Source organism: Tasmannia lanceolata, unplaced genomic scaffold (assembly GCF_043159265.1).
Source record: "Tasmannia lanceolata isolate RefF3 unplaced genomic scaffold, GAP_Taslan_0.1 ptg000008l, whole genome shotgun sequence".
Taxonomy (NCBI): domain Eukaryota; kingdom Viridiplantae; phylum Streptophyta; class Magnoliopsida; order Canellales; family Winteraceae; genus Tasmannia; species Tasmannia lanceolata.
This window is the reverse complement of record NW_027518685.1, coordinates 27,292,081-27,318,996: the sequence shown is the minus strand read 5'-3', so window position 1 is coordinate 27,318,996 and position 26,916 is coordinate 27,292,081. Positions and strand designations below refer to the sequence as shown.

The window sequence follows — 26,916 nt, the reverse complement described above, 5'->3', positions numbered from 1 at the left end:
ACTACTGCTGAATAATGATAAAACAACCATTTTCTGATCCTTCACTACACAATCAATACAAAGGGGTAGTCTTTGATCAAGTTGGTTCTGCTGTTTACTATCATATATACGTAAGGTTGCTCCATTGTGACCTGGTGGTCAAGGGTTCGAGTCACGGAAACAGCCTCTCTGCAAAAGCAGGAGTACGGCTGTGTATATCTAGCCCTCCTCAGACCCCGCAATGGCAGGAGCCTCGTGCACTAGGCCACCTTTTTTTTATCTACGGACAAGACAGTAATACAGTTATCCCCATGTTCTTGTTAGGTACGGTTGCACAAGGCATCAACCTTAACCCAACCTGAAATAACAGAAGGTTTATTGGCCTTTCACAGCACAGGAACGCTTTTCTCATAAACAAATAAATAAATAAAAAACAGGTGTACTTTTTGAACATTTGCCTCACCCAATTTTTCTTGGATATGAACTTTGTAATTATGACTTCAAGCACCATACAATTTATCTTGTAACCACCAGATAGACAAAACTAAAAAAGGGCGGCCTAGTGCATTGCGGGAGCTGGGGAGGGCTAGATGTATGCAGCCTTACCTCTGCTTTGCAAAGAGGCTGTTTCTGTGACTCGAACCCATGACCACCAGGTCATAATGTTCTAATCACCAGACACACAACACTACTAAGTAGAATAAGTATACTATAACTTGAATACCATGCTCACGATAGTGAATATAAATGTAGTGTGTCCAAATGCTGGCAATGGCGATTTACCAAATTTCCACTACGCAAATCATTAGGAATAAGACCCTTTGCCAGCTAAATTCCTTGCCAGCTTAGTCACATGGGTGCTATTTGTCCGTTCTTTCTTTCTATTTGTCCTTTTCTTTACAGAACAAACTCCCTTCTCCATACTCTATAAATACCACCATCCATAGCCAATCCCTCCACCCCAAGACCTACTAAACCAAGTGTTTTGAGATGGCTTCAAAGACCACTTCATCCTTTGCTTCTTTTCTCTCCCTCAACCTTCTCTTCTTTTCCCTAGTCACTGCCAATTATAGCAGTTGCCTTTGTAACAGTTGTGGTTGTAACCCAAGACCAAGACCAAGGCCTAACCCTAATCCTAATCCTAACCCTAACCCTAATCCAAACCCTAATCCTAATCCTAACCCTAATCCAAACCCTAATCCTAATCCTAACCCTAATCCAAACCCTAATCCTAATCCTAATCCTAACCCTAACCCTAATCCAAACCCTAATCCTAATCCTAATCCTAACCCTAACCCTAACCCTAACCCTAACCCTAATCCAAACCCTAATCCTAATCCTAATCCAAACCCTAATCCTAATCCTAACCCTAACCCTAATCCTAATCCTAATCCTAATCCTAATCCTAATCCTAATCCTACCCCGGCTTCCCGTCGTAGGTGCCCTAGGAATGCCCTCACGCTAGGGGTATGTGCCAATTTGCTTGGCTTGGTAAGTGTGATTGTGGGTTCCCCACCAACTCTCCCTTGCTGTTCTCTGATTCAAGGTCTTTCCAATCTCGACGCCGCGGTCTGCCTCTGTACGGCCATCCGAGCCAACATCTTGGGCATAAATCTCAACATCCCTCTCTCCCTCAGTTTGATACTGAATTCATGTGGGAGAACCACCCCAACTGGCTTTCAATGCTCCTAGAAACTCCCCTCACTCCTTAGCTTTTTCTTTTTTTCCCCCTTCTATTGTTATATATTTGTGTGTTGTTTGATGCTCGTGAGTAAGACTATAATAGCTCCTACACCCATTTCTAGTATGAAGTTGTGGAGGCCTCTTGTTCGTTGAGATAGTTTAAAGCTACGATGAACTATAGTTTCAGTTTCATATGTATTGTTGGTATTATATATGTGTAAACTTGCTTATGTTCGTGACGTTCAATAAAGACTACAATGTTGTGTTGTATTTTTTTAATGGTTGGATCCGTGTTTGGGAACTCTGGCATTTTCTAAGGAAGCTTTATTTCAAGGTAATTAGTATAAGTGAATATGCATTTGTAATGATATAAAACGATGTGTACAAGAAAATGATATTTCTAGTCCCTTACCAGGGATTTTTTCTTAAAATTAGGGCTGTAACCTGGGTCGGGTTTTACCCGACCCGCATCGACCCGACCCGAAAATAGCTTGGGTTGGGTTCATGTTTCTCGGGTTTCGGGTTGAGCTGGGTCTACGATCCAAAAGCCTGCATGAATCTCAGGTTGAGCCGGGTTTGAAGGGGCCCGACCCGAGTTACTTAAGTTATACTATGTATTTTTTTTCTAAAACTTTGTTACTTTAAAAGTGAAAACTTAAAAGTAAAACTCACGCATGCACGCATTCACATGGACTCTTTCCATCTTCTGTTCGTTTCCCCCTTTAGCTTTAGGGTTTCAAGTTTCAACTAAATAGTTATTGCACTAAATAGTTTATTGTTTCATTTTCATTTGGTAATGCATCAATTTATTCTCTTTGGACTAGTTATTAGTTAATGCACTAAAGAGTTTACCATGCTCGAGTTTTTTTACTTCTATGAGTTGAGTTGCCTTGCCAAACAAGAGTTTTCCTTAAAAAATTCCGTCAAAGTAAAAAAACCCAACCCAACCCGAGATTTATCATGGGTAGGGCCGGGTTTGGGAATCGTGGGTTTTCCGGAAAAAAACCCGACCCGACCCGAGATGTTTCTCGGGGAGGCTTGGGTTCTTCAAAACCCGACCCGAGTTGCAGCCCTACTTAAAATGACCACATTTTCACTCCCTTTTGTTTGTATTTTCTAGAGGTGTTAATAGACCCATACATCCAAAGTATCTGAACGTTAATGGATAGGATTTTGGCACAATAGCTGCATTTGAACCATGTCTATTGGATCCTTGGATCCATAACCTAAGGGCAAGAATTATTTTGCTTTGTGACCCCCGTCAAATGAATGCTTTGGATCATCCTAAGAAGTAGGCCCTACTGTACCTTCTGAAATATTTGGACTTCACGCCCACACATCATACAAATCTCTTGCATGGTATAAATACACCGCCCATTTATAAATACCACAGAAACTGGGGAGTGTATTAATAGTGGGGCGGTATTTATATGATTTCACATGCGCACTTCATATAAAATCTATTGTATGGTATTACTATAAATACACCTCCTATCAAATATATTGTGTACGGTTGATATAAATACACCGCCCGGTGGGTTTGTGCAAATATTAAAATAGGGTTGTGCTGATAACATTTCCCTTTAGAAATACACATGATATGATACTAGGGAGTGGAGAGGGGTACGCACCTCAGGTAACAGACATAGCGGGTAGATATAGTGAGACGGCTCTGACAAAAAAAATGTAAAGGAGAGGAATTTGAATCTTGGCAATTCAAAAGGACAGCTCACCACTTTGTTAACAATGCACAATGGTCAGACTCGTCTGGTCATAACATTCCTGATTAAGATGTACAGAGAAATGAATGACGACATGCTTAAATGGTTGTTGAGTCCGTGACAAGTTGAAAATGGAAAATAGAACGAAAAGTCATCATTATCACTTTACAATAAATGAGAAGCTTGATTGATCTTAGAACAGTTTTCTTGCCGAAATTTATATCATTCTTGCGGAGATTCATACATATCATGATGGCATGAAAGTTTACGAGAGAGAGATTCCAAAATATACTCTTGATTGAAAGAGATATTCATACATATCATGATGACATGAAAGTTTATGAGAGAGAGATTCCAAAACATACTCTTGATTGAAAGAGATATTTATACATATCATGATGACATGAAAGTTTATGAGAGAGAAAAGAGTTCCTGCTCCTAGGGCTGCAACTCGGGTCGGGCGGGTCAGGTTTTGGAGAACCCAACCCTACCCGAGAAATATCTCGGGTCGGGTCGGGTTTTTTTTCGGAAAACCCACGATTCCCAAACCCGGCCCTACCCATGATAAATCTCGGGTCGGTTCGGGTCGGGTCGGGTTTTTTCACGTTGAAGCAATTTTTAAGGAAAATTCTGTTGAAAAAATTGAGGGTACTGTTGTTGATAGAAAATAGAAACTTGTTGCTTCAAGGCGTGATATCACTTTCCTTAAGACAAGATTCGCCCCCACTAGTAGTGTGCAAAGGGGATCCGCGAATTGCCTCCAAGATACAATGAAGCCTAGTAGGGAAGCCCTACTAATGTTTGATGACGCGTAGCACTAGCGGAATCAAACCCGAAATGTCCTTCCTAAATTTCAAGCCTTAGAGAAATTTCTAGATAATGTTTCTGCAGAAAAACAGTATCTAGAACAGTAAACAAAAGAAAAACAGTATGTAGAAATACTTGGGGATTTTGTAGGAGTGTAGAAGAGAGTGTAAAGTCTGTCAGAATTTCCAATTCGTTTTTTCTATATGAAATGACCGAATTATGCACATTTTGTAGACCACCTGGTGTCTTTTCAGTGTGAAAAACACCTCTACAGGGCACCTTTCCAGAATGTTTGAAATCTGACCGTTAGATCGCACCAATTGATATTGAACGGTCCTGATCGATCCTAGATGTGACTGTTGGTTTGAGTAAAACCTCTCTCCAACCTAGTCATCGTTAGATCAACCATCTATGGTGTGGATCGCACCCCCTTGGCACTTGACCGTTAGGGGAAGGGACACAACCCATTTGATCACACCCTTTGACCGTTGGAGTTATGGGCTCGTTGGGCCAACCATTAGGCCCGAACCGAAGCCCAACCCAACCGGTCGGCTTGATGGGCCTACAACCCATTTGACCCACCCATCCAACCGGTCCACCTTCATCTTGATCCAACGGTGCAGATCAAATCTGAAAATATTAAAGGCTCCTCGCGACGTTGCGTACGTGTGCCTAAAAAAGTGCCAATAAAGCGCCACTATGCGCCCTATAGCCCATTGCCCATTGCCCACGCCGCGCGCGCGTGCGCGTGTGCCAACGGTGCGTTGCACCGTCCCGCGGGTCCAACCATGGGTTCAACCCAATGTGCAATCAAACTAGTAATAGAAAAGTGTAGTGCTTTATAAGCCCTTCTCTTTCTTTTCTCTCATCCGGTACGGGACTATCATTTCAACTACACTTCTACATCCTTTTGCAAAAGCAAATCTTTCCAAGAAAACATTTTATTTTTCCCAAACGCTTTTTATAAAATATTTTCCAAAACACTAATACATGATTTTGAAAATTCAAAATCACTAACAAATTCTTGTTTGGCAAGGCAACTCAACTCATAGAAGCAGAAATTACACTCACATTACACTTGAATCGAACAATGATGTAATTACACTCACATCACACTTGAATCAAACAGTTCTGTAATCAAACAATGTTGTAATTACAATCAAACAATGCTGAATCAAACACTTGAATCAACTCAACTCATAGAAGCAGAAATTACACTCACATACAGTAACAGTGGGTGCGTGGGTTTTAACTTTTAACTTTTAACTAACAATAGAAAAAAATGTACATACTATAACTTATGTAACTCGGGTCGGGTCAGGCCCCTACAAACCCGGCTCGACCCGAGATTCAAGCGGGCTTTTGAATGCTCAACCCGAAACCCATGAAACCTAAACCCAACCCAGGCTATTTTCGGGTCGGGTCGATGCGGGTCGGGTAAAACCCGGCTCGAGTTGCAGCCCTACCTGCTCCCTTGAGTAGATAACTTATCTACTCCCTAGGCTTAAAATAAAGTAGGTGTCACATTGTCTGGGTGATGCAAACCATTCATTCGATGGGCCCTAACATAGATAGGGTGTGCCCAAAGAATCAGCTTCATATGATTATCCCAACCCTTCGATTTGTGGAGGGAAAAATGGACGGATATAAACCTTCACCAATCTGTCCATTTTTTGCCTCCACAGTTCGAAGGGTTAAGGTGATCCTATGGAGCTGATTTTTTGGGCACACCTTATCTATGTGAGGGCTCATAAAATGAATGTTTTGGATCACCCAAACAATGTGCCCCCCACTGTATCGTAAGCCTAGGGAGTAGATAAGTTATCTACACTAGGGAGTAGGAACTCTTTTCTCAAAAGGAGAAAATAGGCTACTGATATTGGCACTGCAATATTTTGATAATAGCCCAAAATTAGTATTATTATTATTTTTTGAAATGGTGAGATTTGATTAAAGAGAAAAAGAGCTCATGCCCGAGGCAATCATGGGCCTAATGAGTACAGAAACAACGAAACAGAGTAACAAACATAGAGTTCTTAAGGTGGAAGGTAATCAAAGAATTCTAACTCTGCTCTAGTCACTCCCGTGCATGCTAGGCGATCCACCTCATAATTAGCTGACCTCCTGTCGTGATGGTAGCGAATCGAATGACCCTCGACCCGATCCAAAATCTCATCAAAGAACTCGGAAAATCTCCAAGAGAGTCACCTTCCCCTATAAGGTTATCCATTTCTCTTTCCTGGAGGATAATCCTCACTTCTGCTTTATTAGAGTCTACATGTTCCTATCAGCCCAGAGAAGGCCCACTTTGTGGAACTTTTCTCATCTCTAAGAACACCTCCTATATCTGAGGGCCCCGGATTACCCAAGCTGGAGCCAGAATACCTTCTCTTTTACTTTATACAAACTAAAACCTTAGCATTGATAGAGTTTCAAAAGATGGGGTTTACTTTATACAAACTAAAACCTTAGGGGGTGTAGTTGGTGACTTTTAAAACTTAGGGTTAGAAAAAATGTCAGAAAGTTGAGGGGGTGTAACTGTATTTTTACTTAAATTTAACTAATAAGAGATTTTAAGAGATTGTACACTTTTGGGGCATTGATTATTGGAGCCCCTAAATGTGCAAGCATCTTAGCTATGGAGAGAGAGTCTTTGATCTAGTAGAGTCTCGATGAGTCGGTAGCACATAATTCCTGATTTTGTGGAGATTCTACGAGTTACACAGTGCAAGCTCAATAAAACCTTTATTAATCTTCAAACTCTGGTGAGAAGTACATTGGAGAATTGATAGGAATGGCACCTAAGATAATAATGGAGGGGTGTTCATGCCATGTGACGTACTCTCACCATCTCACAAATTATTACAACCTATGCTCCAGTCGAGGATCGATCTTGTCCGTCAGATGTTATTTTAATTAATCATCAACGGATATTAACATATTGTATCTTTTTCCATATTCAGATTCTGCAAATTTCTTATCAATGCATTCCACCCCTTGTTACTTACACGAGGCAATGGAAAAAAAAAAGCCCAAAAATAAAGAGACAGAAGAAAAGTATCAAAATGGGTATTTTCTTGTATATGGGTGCGAAAAATATGAGTGGGCAAAAATACAATGTGATGAATTTCTTTTAGAGTTTGTATTTTAATAGAAGAAGTCCTTTAAAATTCTATAAATATTGGGCAGAGTTAGACATATGAATGTTTGCAGCATTGATTCCATATATACACAAATGGAACTTTCTTTATATAGATAGCCAGTTGTATAGGACGTTTGTCACAATGGACAAGGCCACAAGGCCATCGGTACTGGCAAGTTGGCAAAGCAATCAGTGACCGGTGAGAGGAGAGTCCTTAAATTAGAAAAGAAAAAAGAGTGTTAAACACTTGAGTATCCCTTGGTGAGGGTAAATATGAGGGGGTAACTCATTTCAGGATAAGTATTTCGGAGGAATCTACTTACTTTGTATTGGTTTATCATAGAGTTAATTTCCAGTGTTCCAATACGTAGGGTAAACTAACGGAGGCAGGTATTTGATTTTCAGTGTTCTATTAACTGAAAATTACTATGTAATTTAATGCGGAACTTACCTCCGGCCATGGCGATTAGAACTTATGATCACGAATTCCGTCGAACAGGTGATGACACCGCGAACTCTGATGCGCCACTAACAACAATTGATGATGACACCAAATAAATGGAGAAAAGAGGAGGAAACACAAGTAAAAAACTGAGATGAAACAGCTCGCCACCCAAAGGAATCCAAGCAAGGGATAAGAGCAAAATAGACGAGAAGAACTTCTTCTTCAAAAGCCAAAGGCTAAACTTGATTCAAAATCTCTGCAAAATTCTATTCTCTATAGCCCAAATAAACAATTAAGTAGGCATGGAACAACCCTCCAACCATAGGTGTATTTTCAAAGGCTTGAACAACATTTCCTAGCTTGACAACACAAGTTCCAAGAAAGAAGGGAGAGGAAAACTGAAGTTACTTTGACTAATGCTTAAGGCTATTTTACTAAACTTAATTGGGGTCTTTGGGACTTAATAAAGCATAAATATAACATAAAAAATAACTTAAATCATATCCAAAAAACGTTTGGAATAACGGGCTAGATAACATGCAAAAAGAAACCCAAAACTGCTGAAATTCGTATGTCGCAAGCAACTTCAACCATTCTTAGAAAAATAGTCATAACTCCCTCCACAGAACTCCGATTCGCAAACCATTTGTTATGTTGGAAAGTAGACTCATAGATCTTTTCAACCATGTATGACTTACAATATTTAAAGCTGTGAGTAAAATCGGTTTTGACCCAAAAGATGCCCCAAAATCATGAACTGCAATTGTTTTTGGACCTTTAAGCTTGGGGCCTAGGCTTGTGGGCCTAGTGGGCTCGGATTGAGGATCCATTTGAGATAGCTCCAGCATCAAACGCTTCCGCTGCGAACAAACTCGTCCTCGAGGTATACTCATTTTCTTCATCATGGTAGGGAGAAAGATCTGCTACATTAAAAGTGGTTGAAACACCATATTCTCCAGGTAGCTCAATCTTGTATGTATTTTCACTGATACCCGTTGAAGTACTTTGAAAGGACCATCTGTTTGGGGCTTAAGTTTACCATGACGTCCAGGTGGAAACCGCTCCTTTAGAAGGTGAATCCATACCAAGTTTCCTTCTTTGAATGCTGCCGGCTTAATGTGCTTGTTAGAATTTCTTCGGTACTTCTCATTTTGCTTGATGATGTGATCCCGAACTTGCTCATGCAACCTCTTGATGTATTTGGCGTGATCCTCTGCATCTCTACTGAAATGTTTAGTGGCAGGAAGTGGGGATAAGTCCAATGGACTAATGGGATTATGTCCAAATACTATTTCAAAAGGACTAGTTCCGGTGGTTTGGCTAGAAAGCAAATTCAGCTTGAGCCAGTGTAAGATCCCATTGGCGAAGGTTGCTACCCACTAAACTCCTCAAAAGATTTCCAAGACTTCGATTGACTGCTTCTATTTGTCCATCCGTTTGTGGGGATGAGAAGAGCTAAATTGAAGAGTAGTTCTAAGCTTTCCCCAAAGGGTGAGCCAGAAATGGCTCATAAACTTTGAGTCACGTTCAGATGTCATTGTCTTTGGAACAACATGGAGCCTAACAATTTCCTGAAAATAAAGATCAACTACATGAGTTGCATCGATACTAGTGCTACATTGTACAAAATGCGCCATCTTGGAGAACCGATCAACAACCACTGTGATGGAATCTTTGTTTCTTTGAGTTCGTGGTAAACCCACCACAAAGTCTAGGCTCACATCTTCCCATGGTGCAGTAGGGACGGGTAATGGAGTGTATAAACCGGTATTTTGGCAATGACTTTTAGCAATATGACAAGTTCTACAATGCTCCACATGCTTTGCAACATCACGAACCATATGAGGCCAATAAAAACTTTCTTGAACAAGAGCAAGGGTCTTGTCTCTACCAAAGTGTCCACCAAGTCCACCTCCATGTGCTTCTTTGGTAATAGCTTCTCTTAAAGAGCCTTGAGGAATACATAATCTGTCGTCACTGAATATATAGCCATCTTGCAAAAGAAAGTGATGAAATGGACCCTTCAAACATTCCTTCCAAATGTTGCCAAAGAATGGATCATCCATGTAGAGCTCTTTTAGAACTTCAAAACCTATGACTTTCACTTGCATAGTGGAAAGCAAGGAATGTCTCCGGCTTAAAGCATCCGCTACTTGATTTTGTTTGCCGGACTTGTGCTTGATATGAAGGGCGTAGGCTTGTAGAACTTCAACCCATTTAGCATGCCTATTGTTGAGCTTGTGCTGGCTATTTATATATTTCAACGCCTCATGATCCGAAAAGAGGATAAATTCTTTGGAAACGAGGTAGTGACTCCAATGTTCCAAGGCTCTAACGATAGCATAGAATTCCTTATCATAAGTAGAGTACTTTTTCCGGCTATCGTTCAATTTCTCACTGAAGTATGTAATAGGTTTACCTTCTTGGCTAAGTACCGCACCGATACCCACGTTTGAAGCATCACAATCAACCTCAAATGCCTCGTTGAAATCTGGAAGTGTAAGGATAGGAGCCTCGGTCATTCTTTTCTTAATGAGTTCAAAGCTCTTTTGTGCTTCTTCTGACCACTTGAATGTACCCCCTTTCAAGCATTCGATGATGGGAGCAATGATGGTGCTAAATCCTTTGATGAAATGGCAATAAAAGGAGGCAAGACCATGAAAACTCCGAATATCATGAAGTGATTTTGGAGTAGGCCATCTGATGATGGCTTCAACCTTACCCAGATCCATCTCCATAGCTTCACTAGAAACAACAAAGCCCAAAAAGATGAGGCTAGTTGTGAAGAAATGACACTTTTTCAAGTTGGCAAATAGCTTTTGCTCCCTTAGCGTCTTGAAAACTTCTTGAAGATGCTCAAGGTGTTTCTCTTCACTTTTGATGTACACTAAAATGTCATCAAAATAAACAACAACAAACTTTCCAATATAAGTTTTAATGATATGATTCATAAGACGCATAAAAGTGCTAGGAGCATTAGAAAGCCCAAAATGCATAACCATCCATTCATAGAGGCCATCTCTTGTTTTGAACGCGGTTTTCCATTCATCTCCGGGTCTCATTCGAATTTGATGGTACCCACTTCGAAGGTCAAGCTTGGAGAAAATAGAGGCTCCATATAGTTGGTCGAGAAGATCATCAAGCGTGGGATAGGAAAATGATATTTGATTGTTATCTTATTCAACACTCTACTATCAACGCACATACGCCAAGAACCATCCTTCTTTGGCACGAGAAGGGCAGGAACGGTACAATGACTCATACTTTCCCTTACCAATCCCTTAGCCATAAGCTCTTCAACTTGCCTTTGCAACTATTCATGACCTTTTGGATTCATTCTATACGCTGCCTTGTTAGGAAGAGTGACACTGGGAATGAGATCAATACAATGTTGTATGTCTCTCATTGGTGGAAGATCGGGGGGATCTCTTCCGGTATAACGTCAAGAAATTCTTTAAGAAGGGGCTGTATTACGAAAGGGACCTCCTTTGTTTCTTAATTTCCTCAATCATCACAAGGGCATAAACCTCATTAGCTCCCTCCAAGGCTTTGTCAAATTCAGATTTAGAGAGTAAAGTGCTTCCCTCTCATTTGACAGGTTTAGGAGTACTCTCTAATTTGGAAAGACCTAATATGACTTTTACCCCATCTTTCTCAAAAGAATATGTGTTTTTAAACCCATCATGAATAACCCTCCTATCAAATTGCCATGGACGTCCAAGAAGCAAGTGACAAGCATCCATGGGTTATGAAAGATATTATTCCGAAGTCAATTGTCTTCTTCTACATGGATTGCATTTAGAATTCGGCGAATTACTAGGATCTCTCCTTGATCTCCATAAGTGATTTCTTCTCCTTCCAACTCTTCATTGAATTGAATTGATTCTTGTTCCGACTCCTCTTCTATTTCTTCTTCCACAAGAGAGACAATTTTGCGGTTGGGACAATCGGAGGCGATGTGACCTAATCCTTGGCACTTAAAACATCGGCGGGAAGACGGATTAAAAGTGTTTAGACGGCTAGAATCAGCTGCTACATCTTGCTTAGAAAATGGTTTAGGATTAGGTGCCTTGTTGGCTGGTGGAGCCTTGGAAGAAGAGACACTTCCCTGATTTGCAAAGCCTTCTTTGTTCCAAGAACGAGAGCTATTTCCACGTAATTCCTTAAGTTGTCTCTCCACCGTGATTGCTAGTTTGAATACATCATTATAAGTCCAATATGGCTGAAATTGGACGACATTGTAAAATTTTTTACGAAGCCCACCAAGATACTGAGCTATTCTTTCTTCTTCCAGCTCGGAAACATCACAACACAACATAAAATGATCAAATTCGAGTGTATATTCTTCTACAGACATCTCCTTTTGTTTGAAATCATGAAATTTAAAGAAAGCATCTTGACGGTAGTTCTCCAGCAAAAATTTCTTCCTTAATTTGTCCTCCATCTTTTCCCATGTTTCAATTCGCCTCTTTCCCTCACGAGCGTGTTGTTTCTTGACATGCTCCCACCAAATAGAAGCATGTTTCTATAACTTTATAGCAACAAGCTTCACCTTGCGATGGTTTTGCGATGGTCTGGAACATCCTTTTAATCAAAGATCATTTCAACCGTGTTAAGCCAATCTATGAATTCATCCAGATGCATTTTTCATTCAAAATCTGGAATATTAACTTTAACATCATAATCTCGTTGGTAATCATGGTTCCTTCTACCTTGAAATTGTGGAGAAGCCTCTCCACTTGACGCTTGATGACAGGGGTGATGAAAGGGGTTAATCTCCTCTTTGTCAATTGTAGCTTTCTCTGAATCATGACGTGAATCATCATGTTCCAGATGTTCGTAGCGTTCTAAATGCTATTGGAGTTGTTGCACTTGTCTCCTCAAATCATCCATCTCAATGTCATGCAGGGCTCGATCACGAATAGAGGCTTCTTCGACGCTTGGTGCGCGACGACGATGACCAGCCATGAAAACCAAAGCTCTGATACCAAATTGACACCAAACAAATGGAGAAGAGAGGAGGAAACACAAGTGAAAAACTGAGATGAAACATCTCGCCGCCCAAAGGAATCCACCCGAGGAATAAGAGCAAAATAGACAAGAATAACTCCTCCTTCAAAAGCCAAAGGCTAAACTTGATTCAAATTCTCTGCAAAATTCTATTCTCTACAGCCCAAATAAACAATTAAGTAGGCATGGAACAACCCTCTCATTTCCAAAGGCTTGAATAACATTTCCTAGCTTGACAACACAAGTTCCAAGAAAGAAGGGAGAGGAAAACTAAAGTTACTTTGACTAATACTTAAGGCTATCTTACTAAACTTAATGGGGGTCTTTGGGACTTAATAAAGCATAAATATAACATAAAAAATAACTTAAATCATATCCAAAAACGTTTGGAATAATGGGCTGGACAACAGGCAAAAAGAAACCCAAAACTGTTGAAATTCGTATGTTGCAGGCAGCTTCAACCCTTCTCAGAAAAATAGCCATAACTCTCTCCACAGAACTCTGGTTTGCAAACCGTTTATTGCGTTGGAAAGTAGACTCATAGATCTTTCTAACCATGTATGGCTTGCAATATTTAAAGCTGTGAGTAAAATCAGTTTTCACCCAAAAGATGCCCCAAAATCATGAACTGCAATTGTTTTTGGACCTTTAAGCTTGAGGCCTAGGCTTGGTGAGCCTAGTGGGCTCGGATTGAGGATCCATCTGAGATAGCTCTGGCGTCAGATGCCACCATGAACTCTGATGCGCCAGTAACAAGGAAGCAATGTTCTTCTAATTTGAAGAAGACAATAGGGTTCAATTGATGGAATGCAAGGGACCCTCTTTAGATGGAAACTAGAGCTATAAACTATGAGATGTCCTATCAAGGTTACCCCATATTTATAGAGTATGGGAAAAATGATTTTTGATCTCCACCACAACTCAAACACTTGAGTTTTCTTTAAATTAAAAACACCTGGATTTATCTTTTAGACCCCCTTTGTGAATAAAAGACTCATGGATAGGCCTTATAGAAGAGCTCTATGCATTTTTCTCTATATGTGGGTCCCAATATAGGCCACACCAATTAAAACGCCAACATGTTCCACTAGGGGAAAGTTGTAGATCGTAAATGTATAACTTTTCTAAAGAATTAATTCGTTGCCAAATATATTAGAGTGCTAGGATATCTTTTTGTGGAGATATCTCTGCCACAACCTGTTTAAGTGAAGATCAAGTATATGACGTGAATTTAACTACCCTTCATATGTGACACATGCACAATTGGCAACCCCTAAAGATGACCCACTAGATCAATGTACTTGATCACTATAGTTTGCAACATGATCGAAGCATCATGCACACTTTAGTGGACACGTTGAATGTGCACACTTTAGTGGACTCGTTGAATGTGTTCTCTCTCTCTCTCTCTCTCTCTCTCTCTCTCTCTCTCTCTCTTGAAGATAGAGACAAGCAAAGAATCAATGGCTTGAGGACATCATCAATTAATGTCTTTTTCAGAGCAAAATGTCCAAGCTATAAATTCAGAGTGTGCTTTGAGAGTTGGTATCAGGTGGTATCAAGTGACAGATCAGAGCAGGTTGTGAATGCAAGAGATTGTCAATGAGCTATGATATAGTTGGTGTCTGTGCTGGCATAGTTGCACCAAGTTGCAATGTTTGTGGCTATGGTTAGTGCATCTCTAGTGCATGGTGCTATGCACAAAAGAACGAGAAACACTTTCAGTTGTGGTAAAGTGGAAAGAGCTTGAATGTTATCCAAGTGGTTGCAGCTTGGTGTGCTAAGTCGCAGATGTCTTTGAATCTAACACTTTGAAAGTCCATTAGTCAGCCGAAAAAGAGCTGAAACTGTGTGGGGATGATTCTTTCTAAAGAGGATGCATCGCTTTCTTAGTGGTGTGCGTGAGACATCATTGAGCTGTGCTGGTGGCACATGTTTTGTATGCTCAGCAAACGAAGTGGCAAAGTATGGCACCCATAAAAGATACAAAAACAAAAGATTGTTTGCCAACACGGAATCGCATGGCAATTATGCCAACACGACGCTCTTCCGAGACATTTCTATGCTCAAAAACTTCATTCACAAGTGTTAACCAATCAATGATTTCATCAGGGGAATCAGTTCCTAGAAATTCTGGAATGTCTTTCTTGACTTCCTTTTTCCCAATCCGGTTCTCGAACACCTTCGGTGTGGGGTTGAGGGCGTCTTCTTTGTTGCAAAGATTGAACACTTTCTGAAGAAGAAGAATCACCATTGGTTTTTTCGGATCTGGAATGAGGTGGAGGATTGTTTGCTTCAGCACGAAGACGTTCAACTTCTCGAGTTAAATCATTGATTTGTTGTTGCATATATACGTTGCTGCAAGTTTTCAGCAAGTGTGTGTACTTCATCCAAGGGAATTGTTCTACCACCTCGACGTCGGGCTTGTCTTGAAGGCATTGTCCTCTCCTCCAAAGCTCTGATACCAAAAGATGCAAGCCTCTCCTAGGCTTCTTGGACTAAGGATCGGGAGAGTGATAAAGAAAGACATTCAATTGCACAATGACTTGGATACAAGAAAACAGATTCATGCGAGTTCGGTAAAATGGGTGTATCTCCTCCAATATAGGTCGGAATGACCTGATTCCAAAACCAAAATTTCAAGGACTCAATGATTTAGAACTTTGATGAAGAAAGTTTCTTAGAAAAATATTGTAAGGCACTCGAAAACAAGATGGAAGTGGGTGGTCCAGCAAAGACTAAAATCTAGGTAAAGGTAACAACTTCAATGGCTACTCTTCTAGGTTGCCAAGAAAGGTGGATAACATCAATTCTTCAAGAGTGATGGTTTGCAACTCTTCAATGATGCAAACAATAGAGGAAACCTCCTACTCTTCAAGGAAGGAGTGAAACTCTTCTAGGTTTTAAGAATAAACTCTTCAAGGTTCAAGGCAAAATGCAATAAGCAAATTTTCATTTAATATTCACTAAAAACTCCATTACATATGTTTGATAATCTTTAAATAGAAAAATACATGAGAAAATTCGTTCAAACTAGTTCACTAACTAGTTTAGGGACTCACATACATCATTAATAGCTTAGGAACTCTAAACACATTAACTAGTCAAAGCTAGCAAACACAGTCTCCCAAAATAGCCATAACTCTTCAACCACTGGGTCAAATTAAGACCATGAATATCCGTTGGAAAGATAATTCAAAGACCTACAACTTCTTAGTTAAGCATTTTCTCTGATTCGTCCATCTAAAGGTCCAAAAACGTGCATCAAAATTGACCAGGTTCATTACGACGAAAATGCAACTGGGTCAGGCCTGAATTTGTGTGCCCATGATCTTGGGCTGGAGCTGGCCTTTATGCTTTGTGGATTCAAGTTGGGATTGGGCCTTATGTTGTGCTCGAATGAGGGATGATCTTCTTAAAGCCGTTGGATGGTCTAGCTTGTCTCTCACATGGATCGAGGCTGCATCATAATTACTATCTCAAAAGGGGGTAAGAGACTTGCTCCACTTTAGGGTAAATAATGAGTGAGGGAGCTACTTAATTATCATTTCCTAAGGGGTAAGTCGCAGGCGACTTACAGCCACTAAATCGACCACCACTTTTTCGTAGGGGTTAAATCAATGTTTTGCCCTCTATTTACCCCTATACCCAAAAGAAATAGTACATCTAATTGAATTTGTTGCTCTTGGATTATTTAGTAAGGGACTCACCCTTAATGTTCTAATTAAGAGATTATCATGTATATTAAATATTAAAAATAATATATAGTAAATACCTATAAACTACATATGGTATTTAGTATACATCAAATCTAAAATATATACTAACCATGTTTTTTCCATTGTCATTCATTTTCTTTTCAAGAAAAAAATATTGGAAAACTTTTCTTTATTATACCTCATGTTTTGTTTTGATAGCGTGGGGCCCAACATTTACACCTCATGTTTCTATGTGGTGGACACGCCATCGCCACCCAAACCCATGCATAGTGTGTAGCCCACCATTTTGCGCCTTACGTTATTGATGGGATGGGCTTACCATGTTTTTTTTAAAAATACTTTAAGGAACTCTTGTATGCAATGATTCTCCAAGCCTTTTGTCTTCTGCTTCCTTTAGAATGTTTAAGGGTGTTTATGATTTTTTTTTTTTTGTAAAACGATATTGTAACGAGGGTAAAACCGAGCTCGGCACTCGACAATCAACATTTGCCAAGTGTCCTAAAAAAACCTACTTTTTGACAAATTTTCGGTTTAACTTAAATTCAGGGAGGTTGTTGTTGATGCTATGGCAAAACTGATTTGCTTGATTTCCTGGCCGGTCTTAAAACCGGTTTCCCTAGTGTTACTCTTCCTTTTTAATAAAATTGTGCATCAAAGTTATATTACCCCTAGCCTTATGTTGTGTTTAGCTTAAAATTTAAGTAGTTTTTATTACATTTTCTGTTTTCTACTATTTTTATAGAAAGTTACAAGTGGGAGATTTTTTAGGGAATATCGGAGACGTTAGAGAGAGAATTGACAGAGCTGGGAGACATTTCCAACATCACACACCTTATCTTTTAACTCTCTTATCTCTTACTACAAGAAGGTAACACACTAATGTTTTCTTCTTCCCCCCTTTCTACCTATCTTTTCCCTATAAAAAGAACAATATAGTTTCTTCTCTAGAAAATACTAACTTCTGTAATTTTATTCTCGGAATTTTACATTTTTTTTCTTCTTTTTAGAGATACAGGTGGCTACAAGTTCGTGGGGAGTGTTTCTCTGCACACAGAAACTACCCTGAAAGATCGTTGTATCTTGGGAGATAAAAGCTGATAACCAAATGCAGAAGGAGGCATATTGTCTTTAGGCAGAGCGCCATTTCTGGCGAATCTGGATCCATATACAAGACATTTCTAATTTTTTTAGTTATATCTTTATTATTTTTATTTATTATAGTGAGATTTGTGATAAAAATATTGACGGAAACGTCTATTAATTTTTTTGACGTATTCTCCAACATCCTATACTCGCTCTCGAGGGAAGTAAGTTATGACAATCAGGTACAGCCATTAGTATCTAAGTATTCTACCAATCAACCCAAATCATATACAAGTTATTGATCTGGGAGATGGAGACCTGAGTGCTTCCATGGTTAGATCACCGAATCAGATGAAGAAAATGATGAATCCATCCATAGGAGCTTAACCAAATGATCTCATAGAAATTAGATGGAGCTCATGAGTCATGACTACATAAATCACCTTCCTTACAATATAATATGAAAATCTTCCTTCTCCATCATACTCGACTTTAAAAAAAAATGACACACCACTTGCTGTCAAACTCAATAAACCAACTTCTAAAAAGCAAAAGAAGAACCAACCCTAATACAAGAACAAAAACAACAAAATCCTAACACAAGAAACACTGACTAAACCCTAATACAGGAAACACCAACGGACCAAACCATAAGATAAGAAAGCTCAACCAACGTTCACATCAAATAGAGCAAGTGTAACCAGGTGGAGGGGTCTTCCCACAAGTGATCAGGACTTGGAGGGCAAGTGGAATGTAGATGTCTAGATTGAGAAGCTTGAGTTTTATAGAAGTACAAAGACAAACAGCTGCTTCAAGCTCTAGCAATCCTTCAAGCACCGGGCAACAAGTATTAACAACTGGGTCCCCTAACCCAATGTGCACCAATCCTCCTAGCACATCCACACATAACCCTAATTTCAGCGTGTCGATCGGGCATCTTAAGGAAGATGAAGGAGGAGGGTTAGTACCCGGAAAACCACCTGAAGGAGGTGGTAAACCGCCTGAAGGAGGCATGTAAGGGGGATATTGATAGGTGGGAGGCGGGTTTGTGACCGGAGGATTGATCACGGGCGGAGAAATGATGATTGGAGGGACAATAATAGGCGGATTTGTGGAAGGTGAAGATTGTTTTGGAGGTCTTTTTACGTAGGGAGGGTGGTGGGCCGTTGGTGGGCTTGGGCTCGGTCGACGGTTTGGGCTGGAAGGTGGTTGAGAGCAGTAACCACATGCATGTAATGGAGGCAACGCCATTGATGCGAAAATCATGAGAATGAGAGAAAAGGCAGTGAGTCTTGGACCCATGATAAAGAGCAGTTTATAACTTCAGAGAAATGGTCTTGTGTTTGTGGGTTTTTTGATTGAGTTCGGGTTTGAGGATTTTATAGGTAGAACTTAGGAATTGCCCGTGACCTTTTGTTTCTAGGTTCAGTGTTCAAAGAAAAGTGGGGTTATCTTTTGCTAAATTTCATAGTTTCGATGGCGGGAAAATATGGGTTTTAGGGCTTTGTATTGGGGGAATGTGATTGGAGAAAATAGATTACTGTGTTTGGAGTGTTGCATGTAGGGTGTGGAAATCAAAGGAGAGCACTAACAAGGTCATGTGACAGGTCGTGGATCAATCCGTGAGTTCTCTTGATTTCAGCACTCACTGACATCCATGGCCTCTCTCTCTCTCTCTCTCTCTCTCTCTCTCTCTCATAATTTCTTTTGTTTATATCTAGGGAAAACAAAAATGTGGAAAATTTTCCATGGAAATTATCCAGTGTCTAGTAGGTTTGCAATTTCATTCAAAATATGTAAAATTTTTATTGTGGCAGAAATTTTTCCTGGGAAATGAGTTTACCAAACACTTGAAAATTTTATATTCTATGGAAAAAAAATTATGCAATAAAAAATTTCAATACATCCAAACATCTCTCTCTCTCTCTCTCTCTCTCTCTCATATTGTCTTTTATATTGTCTTTTATCTCTGATGCTTTGAGAGAGTAAAAGTGCATGGTTTTGAGACATTTATCGAATTTACAGCCGAGCTTTATCTTTTCTTTCCTCCAAGTTGGCGTTTCAGTGTTTTTTTCAGAAACTATGCAGATTGAATTCTGAATGGTGGCAGATAAGTGAGGTTTGTTTTCTTTTTTTTTAGCTCTCATTATTGAGTAGGTTCATTCCCCCAAAGAAACATGTGAACTATCTGTTTATCTTCTTATTGAGTAGGTTCATAAGACATCCCTTAAGGGTCTTTTTGGGAGCTTCTGATTATATTTTTATCAAAGGTAGCCGGACGTTCTTGTTGTCCATGAAACATTTCTTTGCTTTGTTTGGGTACTTGGATTTTAGAATCCAGGTTTTAGTTTGAAAGCCATGACAGTCCTCGCACTCTTTTGGCTTCTCTTTAGAATCTTGAATTTTAAGTAAGAAATCCGGGTTTTAGAAATCTCTTGAGATTTCTAAAACATATAAGGTGAGATCTTCTACTCTCTTGCTCGATGGAGTTAAGGGCGAGAAATAAAAAACGACGGACGATCTCCTTCATCTCTCGTCTCCCATCAAGGATTTTTGATGCAAGCCTCTCCTAGACTTCTTGGACTAAGGATCGGGAGAGTGACAAACAAACACTCAATTGCTCAAAAATTCGGATTCAAGAAAACAGATTTGCGCAAGCTTGGTAAAATGAGCGTATCTCCCTCGATATAGGTCGGAATGACTTGATTCAAAAGCCAAGGACTCAAAGATCTACAACTTTGCTGACAAAAGTTTGCTCAGAAAAACACTGGAAATAGCTCGAAATGGTGATGGAAGTGGATGAAAGTGAATGGACAGGTTTCTGGAAATAGAGTGTGGGAAAAATAGGGAAAGATAACTTCAATGGCTACTCTTCTAGGTTGCCAAGGAAGATAGGTAACATCAATTCTTCTAGATTGATGGTTGCAACTCTTCAAGGATGCAAACAATAGGGGAAAGCTCCTACTCCTCAAGGAATGAGTGAAACTCTTCTAGGTTTCAAGGAAGAACTCTTCAAGGTTCAAGGAAAAATGCACTAAGCAAATTTTCATTCAAATATTCAACTAACTCCATTACATATGTTTGATACTCTTTAAATAGAGAAATACATGAGAAAATTCGTTCAAACTAGTCCACTAACTAGTTTAGGGACTCACACACATCATTAATAATTTAGGAACTCTAAACACATTAACTAGTTAAAGCTAGCAAACACATTCTACCAAAATAGCCATAACTCTTCAACCACTGAGCCAAATTAAGACCATGAATATCCGTTGTAAAGATAATTCAAAGACCTACAACTTCTTAGTTAAGCATTTTCTCTGATTCGTCCATCTAGAGGTCCAAAAACGTGCATCAAAATTGACCAGGTTCATTATGACGAAAATGCAACTGGGTCAGGCCTGAATTGGCGTGCCCATGATCTTAGGCTGGAGCTGGCCTTTATGCTTTGTGGATTCAAGTTGGGCTTGGGCCTTATATTGTGCTCGAATGAGAGATGATCTTCTTAAAGCCATTGGATGGTCTAGCTTGTCTCTCACATGAATCAGGGCTGCATCAATTTTGAGGAAATCTAAGATTATATTCTAAAATCCACGTATCCAAATGGCCTGTGTAGGGCTTTTGGATTTACCAGAACTTGGGTTCCTTGTTATCAGAGTTCTACTAAGCAGACTGCCTGCTTTCTAAAGATTTTGAAACTGCAGTGTATACATGGACTTGACTGGGAGTGTTGGACTGGGCATCGTCCCATTGGGATCAGATGACATAACAGCTTGATCAGGGGTTGATCAAAGGAGACATGGTCTCTGGGATTTTTTATACATGCTTTGGCCAGACCAGGGTCAAAATGATAGAAAAGAAAAATATTATGTGAACCCAGTACATAATATTTGAGATACCCCAAGCACCTCCAAATGAAATTCATCCAAGGGGAGGTGTATTTTTCTCTCAATCTAAAATAAAAACCCTAAACTAGAAGGAAATCAAACTAAAGAGGGTTTCCTAGTTAAACTAAACAGGGCTTTCTAATCTAACCAAGTAGGACTCTTTACTAAAACCTATAACACTATAAGAAAATGGTATTACCGGCCTTCAGCAACGCCGGTGAAAAGACCAGGCCCCGGTGTCACCTTTACCTATGGAATGCCTAACGCAGTTGCATTCTTGCTACCATGTTGTTGCCCGGTTTTCAAGCCCGTATTTGGACTATTAGATGACGAATTTGGAAAAATGGTTATCTGGGAAGTTGTATCCCTTTGAAATCTGTTTCCAATGAGTATTTACACACTTAATTTGGCCAACTGGTTAGTGAGATATGACTGTTTTGGTAGACTGTGTCAGTAAGTTCCTAGGCTAATTAATGTGTTTGTGAGTTCTTAAGTTATTTATGAGCTTGTAAGTCTTTAAACTAGTTAGTGGCTAGTTAATGTGTTTGTGAGTTCCTAAGTTATTTATGAGCTTGTAAGTCCCTAAACTAGTTAGTGGGCTAGCTTAAATGCCATTTTTCTTGTATTTATCTATTAAGTCCAGCAACATCTGTAATGGAAGTTTTAGTTGAAGAAGAAAAGCTTTTCTAAGTATTTTGCAAGAATTTTACTTCTTATTTCCTGCCACAACTCAAAGGATTGCGTTTCGTCGATCCGAACGGTATCAAAGTGGTATCAGAGCATCTAGGTGTAACCTTGTGACGATGATCGTGAGGTGATCTAACGTTAGTGCTTACCAACGAGAAATTTTTGCTAGTTCGAATTTTCCAATGGCCAATAGATGTCGCATAGGTCCGAATGAAAGAGAGGCCCCCAAACGAGAGAGGGATCTCCATGATATCAAGATTGAAGAATTGAGGCGTCAAGTCTAAACCCTTACCGAACGGTTAGCTCTACAAGGACCTCCCGTTGAGTCGGGGGAAAGTAATGGATCGGAGTCGGATGTCGATCCTTTCGCTTGGCCATGCCAACCCCAAGGAGAGAGTGATGCCAACCCTTTCGCTCGGCCATATCTCTATGATAGTTCCAACACATCGCCACTGTGCCCATGAAACTCTTGCAAGGGCTTTTCCGATATCCGAAAGACCATTGAGGGAAAAATGACGCATGCTTTTTGTCACGCCCCTAACATATTAATTTACAATCACACGGCTTAGGGGTGCGACATCGCCACATACCTGTAAAGTTGCCTTCACAAGCATGCAAGGCTAGCAATAAAAAAAACCATGCTCAACAAACTAAATCCAAATATCCATTCAACCTCAAAGTAAATAAATCCATTACAATCCATATTCAATTTCTCTCATCCCAATGCAAAAGAAAATAAAATAAATGAGTCTAAAGCAAATAATGAAATCTTCAGATAAACGAGTCTCAAGCTAGAATCACGCCTCAAGATCTGAAATTTGTTAAATAAGGCTGAGCAAAACACGCTTATGTGATGTAATAAGAAACTACACTAACAGATATAGCATCAAAAACAAAAGCAATCAAAATACGATAAGGCATTCAATGATAACAATAATTGATAGTTCAATGGGCATCAATTTCAGAAATAAGGAATCATTCATTTTCAATATTCGATATGGGTGTCAAATTCGATAGGTCAGAGTTTCTTAAGACATCGATAGTGCTATGTTTATTGATTCAATATATGTCTACTATATGACAGTAATTACACTGGCCAGTGATATCCAAGTGCCAAAGGTATTATGCATTCCCCCATTGGCTAAGGGTCTAGAAATAAAATAGCATCTCAAGAAAAATTGATTCGATATTTAGAATGATCAGGTATTCAATAGCATGTGGTTCAAAAATGTTCATAATGGGTGTACGGTCTCAATCTATAAGGTATCATGGTTTTCAATATTCAATAGGGTGCAATAATCAATGATCTGAATTGGTTTTCAAACAGTAAAGCATGTGAACAATAAGAATATTGTCAAAAAGAGTTTGGGATAACCCATCAGTATAGTCCCTTATTACTCACCTCGATTGAAGTTCGAAATCCTTTTCACAGTACACCTTGGTCATCTACAATCAATATTATCAATATTACCCACAAGTTATATTATTAATATCAGTTCTATAAATCATGCATATCATTCCACTGACACAGGACATCCTTTGGTGCTCGATCGGAAAAGAATCGGTAAACTGTCATATGATTCTTTTTAGTATTTTGGAATTATCATTGTTATAAAGTTTTCAAAACTTCTTGAAACTATTTTAACAGAAAGAACACGTTTCCGGCATGTCCGTAAGTACAAGAACTTTGAAAACGGACGAGAAACGAAGAAGTTATAAATTTCCGAAGTTTAAGCCGCCGGGGGAAAAACTGTCGCGCCGGACATCCGAGAACTTCTCAGTTCGTCCGACTGAGATCAGACCCGAGAGAGGGCCGGTCGTCAACCCCTGCGCGGCCCAGTTTTCCCCGAAACGCGATTTTCACTATTTTTTACACTAAAATAGCCATAACTCATTCGTTTGGCATCCAAATCGTGCGTGGTTGGATTCGTTGGACTCGTATCGACGAGAGAAATCCATCTAATCCAATTTCACGCTCGAAAATCCTAAGATCTAATTACCAAAAAATTATCAAATCTTTTTATGCATCGATCTAAACCCTAATTATAGTTCTAAAAATCAAAGTTTTCTTAGGGATCCATGAATTCATCCCTGAGATCAATCATACACCAAATTCTAACTGATTTAAACTTTATCAAAATCTATCAATCTTATTTTTAGTTCGTATCAAACGAAGAATACTTAAAATTCTTACCCGGATTCGCAGTCGAAGGCTCTACGATTGCTTCCCTGATTTCTTGGTCTTGATCTTCTTTTCCTTCAATTGGGTTTTCTCTCTCTTTTATGCTGCAGAAGAGATTAGGGTTGAATTATGTTCTGCAGAATCCTAAAGAGTATATTTATAGTTTTCTAAAGACCGGAACACCCTTTTTTAAGAGGGTGGACAAATTTTGCATTGGGGGTATTTTGGGTATCCAAAATTCGAGCGTTCACACTTTTCTCATGCTCATGAATTACTCATTTTCTCTTTGTCAGTAAAAAGGGGAGCCAATTCAGAAGAACGATTCACTGTGAAGTATACACAAGCATGGTTTTAAATTTCGACCGAAACGAAATAGCCGAAATTTACAAATTTTGGGAAATTTCGGTCGAAATTTCGTTAATTTCAGCGAAATTTCGTTAATTTCAACGAAATTTGTTAAAAAATATTAATATTTTATTCTTTTACAAAGTTTCGATCGAAATCACCGAAATTTCGACCAATTTCGGTCGAGATTTCAACCCAAAAAACGTTGTTTCGAGCGTATGTACCAAATTTCGGGATTTCAACTGAAATTTCTGTTTCAAATAAGTCCGAAATTTTAGCCAAAACCGAAATTTAAAACCATGTACACAAGAAGGATCAACATCAGGTACACCACATTCATCTGTTTTCGCACACTCCACCATCTGCCACACACGCACAGCACCATCTTCCCCAGCACTAGCCAAGTACTGCCCGTCGAGACTAAACTTCATGGTCAAGATAGAACCAATGTGGGCTTGGATCTCGTCCCATATAAATGGCAGAGAATTCCTTCGACCGCTTCCTATAGGGGCGAACCCTGACTCGGTGACCCCTAACCCTTGAACATGTATCCAAATCATCGGATGTCAATTTACCTTCTTCCCTTTGCCTATCAACAACACAAGCCGCACCTCTAAATCTCCTCAACCACGCCATTTTCCTTCTCTTAACCATCCCATTCAAATTGCTTGCAATGCAACTTCCCTCCACATAAATTGCTGAACAAAAGGTGACAAGCCAAGAGCCATCTGAAACTCGTCAACGGTATACATTCTATCCGAGCCCACTTCACGAATTCTGCTCAATGTACCATCCTGCGCCAATTCATCAACAATGAACTCTGTTTCATCATCCAAATTCTTAATTCTGCATCCAAAACCCTCCTCTGAAAACCCAACCTCGGACAAATCATGGGCTTCATTGGACCAACTCGATGAGAACCCATCTTCAAATTCGGAGTTTCTCAAAAAGGTCCCAATATCTTGTGTAATTCTATCAATCTCAGGTCTAATTTCTCTAGACAAATCGACAGTCTCTCTGCTCACTCCTATCTAAACCTAAACCCACCCATTTCATATACTTATCACGACGTTCCTGAACGCTGTCTAGACCTCCAATCCAAACATCAGACCGAAAATTACCCGAAACCCAATCTAAAAACCTACAATTGGATTCAGTACTCTCCACAGCATCGAACCCGAATCAGATACGGACGATATGTCCTCTCTGGAATAAAAAAAACAGATCATTCCCCTCCTCTTGCCGCAAATCCCTATCATTCGTTCAATTCAACCCATCAAAACCCACCTCAGAACACAACTTTTGAAACCCTAGCAAAGCCTTAAATCCCCATCATTTCTTCAAGGAAAAATTGGCAATGGGGGACATCAAAATATGAGATTTGCCAACGGGGGACACACTTTTGAAAATTTGTTAAAGAGGGTTGATAACCCACTTTTGAGAGTTTGATAACCCCACCCATTTCATCCCTCTCTAACATTTTTTCAAAAGTGTCCCCAGTTGGCAATCCACCTATTTTGGTGTCCCCTATTTGCAATTTTTCCTTTTCTTCAATTCAACCCATGAAAACCCACATCAGAACACAACTTTTGAAACCCTAGAAGTGCCCTAAATCTCCTCCAGGATAAGTGGGGGACCTAATCCAAGAGCAGTTAATCAACAAAACAACAAAATTACCCAAATTCCCAACACAGATCCCAATCCAAGCTCATTAAATCTGGTCCCCTAATGCAATAAATTACAACCAATAAATTTCTTTTTTTTTTTTAAGATAACCCAGTTCGTACAAAACCCTAATTTGCAAGGAATTCCCAATCTCCAAAATTACAACAAATTAGACAAAAATAAAAACAACCCAGTTCATACAAAACCCTAATTTATAAGGAATCCCTATCTCCAAAATTACAACCAATAAAATAAAAATAAAGACAGCCCAGTTCATATAAAACCCTAAGTTGCAAAGAATCCCAAATCTCCAATACTTTTTAGTACCAAAAAATAAAAATAAAATAAAGAAAAAAAAAGGATAAAAACAAGAAAAATCCATTGCTAAAATCAAACCAGTACAAAGCAACAAAAAAAAAACAGAAAATATATTGAATTAAAGCCTGGCTATTTCCTCACCTGAGTTTCCATGAAATGCAAAAGAGAATTGTTTTTTTACTAAAATTCCATGGAAATTGATAACCCCGTTTTTTTCCCTCTGATATGAGAAGAGTCCAG

The 26,916-nt window shown here is 39.4% G+C and overlaps 1 protein-coding gene and 1 long non-coding RNA gene across 2 annotated transcripts; one reads left to right on the top strand and one right to left on the bottom strand.

The window, feature by feature from the left end:
- Window positions 1-943: 943 nt before the first annotated feature.
- On the top strand, window positions 944-1,941 carry LOC143883521 (uncharacterized). The gene has a single exon (XM_077386863.1). The coding sequence runs from the start codon at window positions 970-972 to the stop codon at window positions 1,669-1,671; it is 702 nt and encodes a 233-aa protein (XP_077242978.1). The 5' UTR covers window positions 944-969; the 3' UTR covers window positions 1,672-1,941.
- Window positions 1,942-3,038: 1,097 nt separating this feature from the next.
- Window positions 3,039-26,916, bottom strand: LOC143883523 (uncharacterized). Its single transcript, XR_013252416.1, has 4 exons — window positions 26,818-26,916; window positions 24,361-24,452; window positions 23,569-23,612; window positions 3,039-3,444 (listed from the first exon to the last, which is right to left on the bottom strand). It is a non-coding gene; the product is annotated as an uncharacterized LOC143883523 (long non-coding RNA).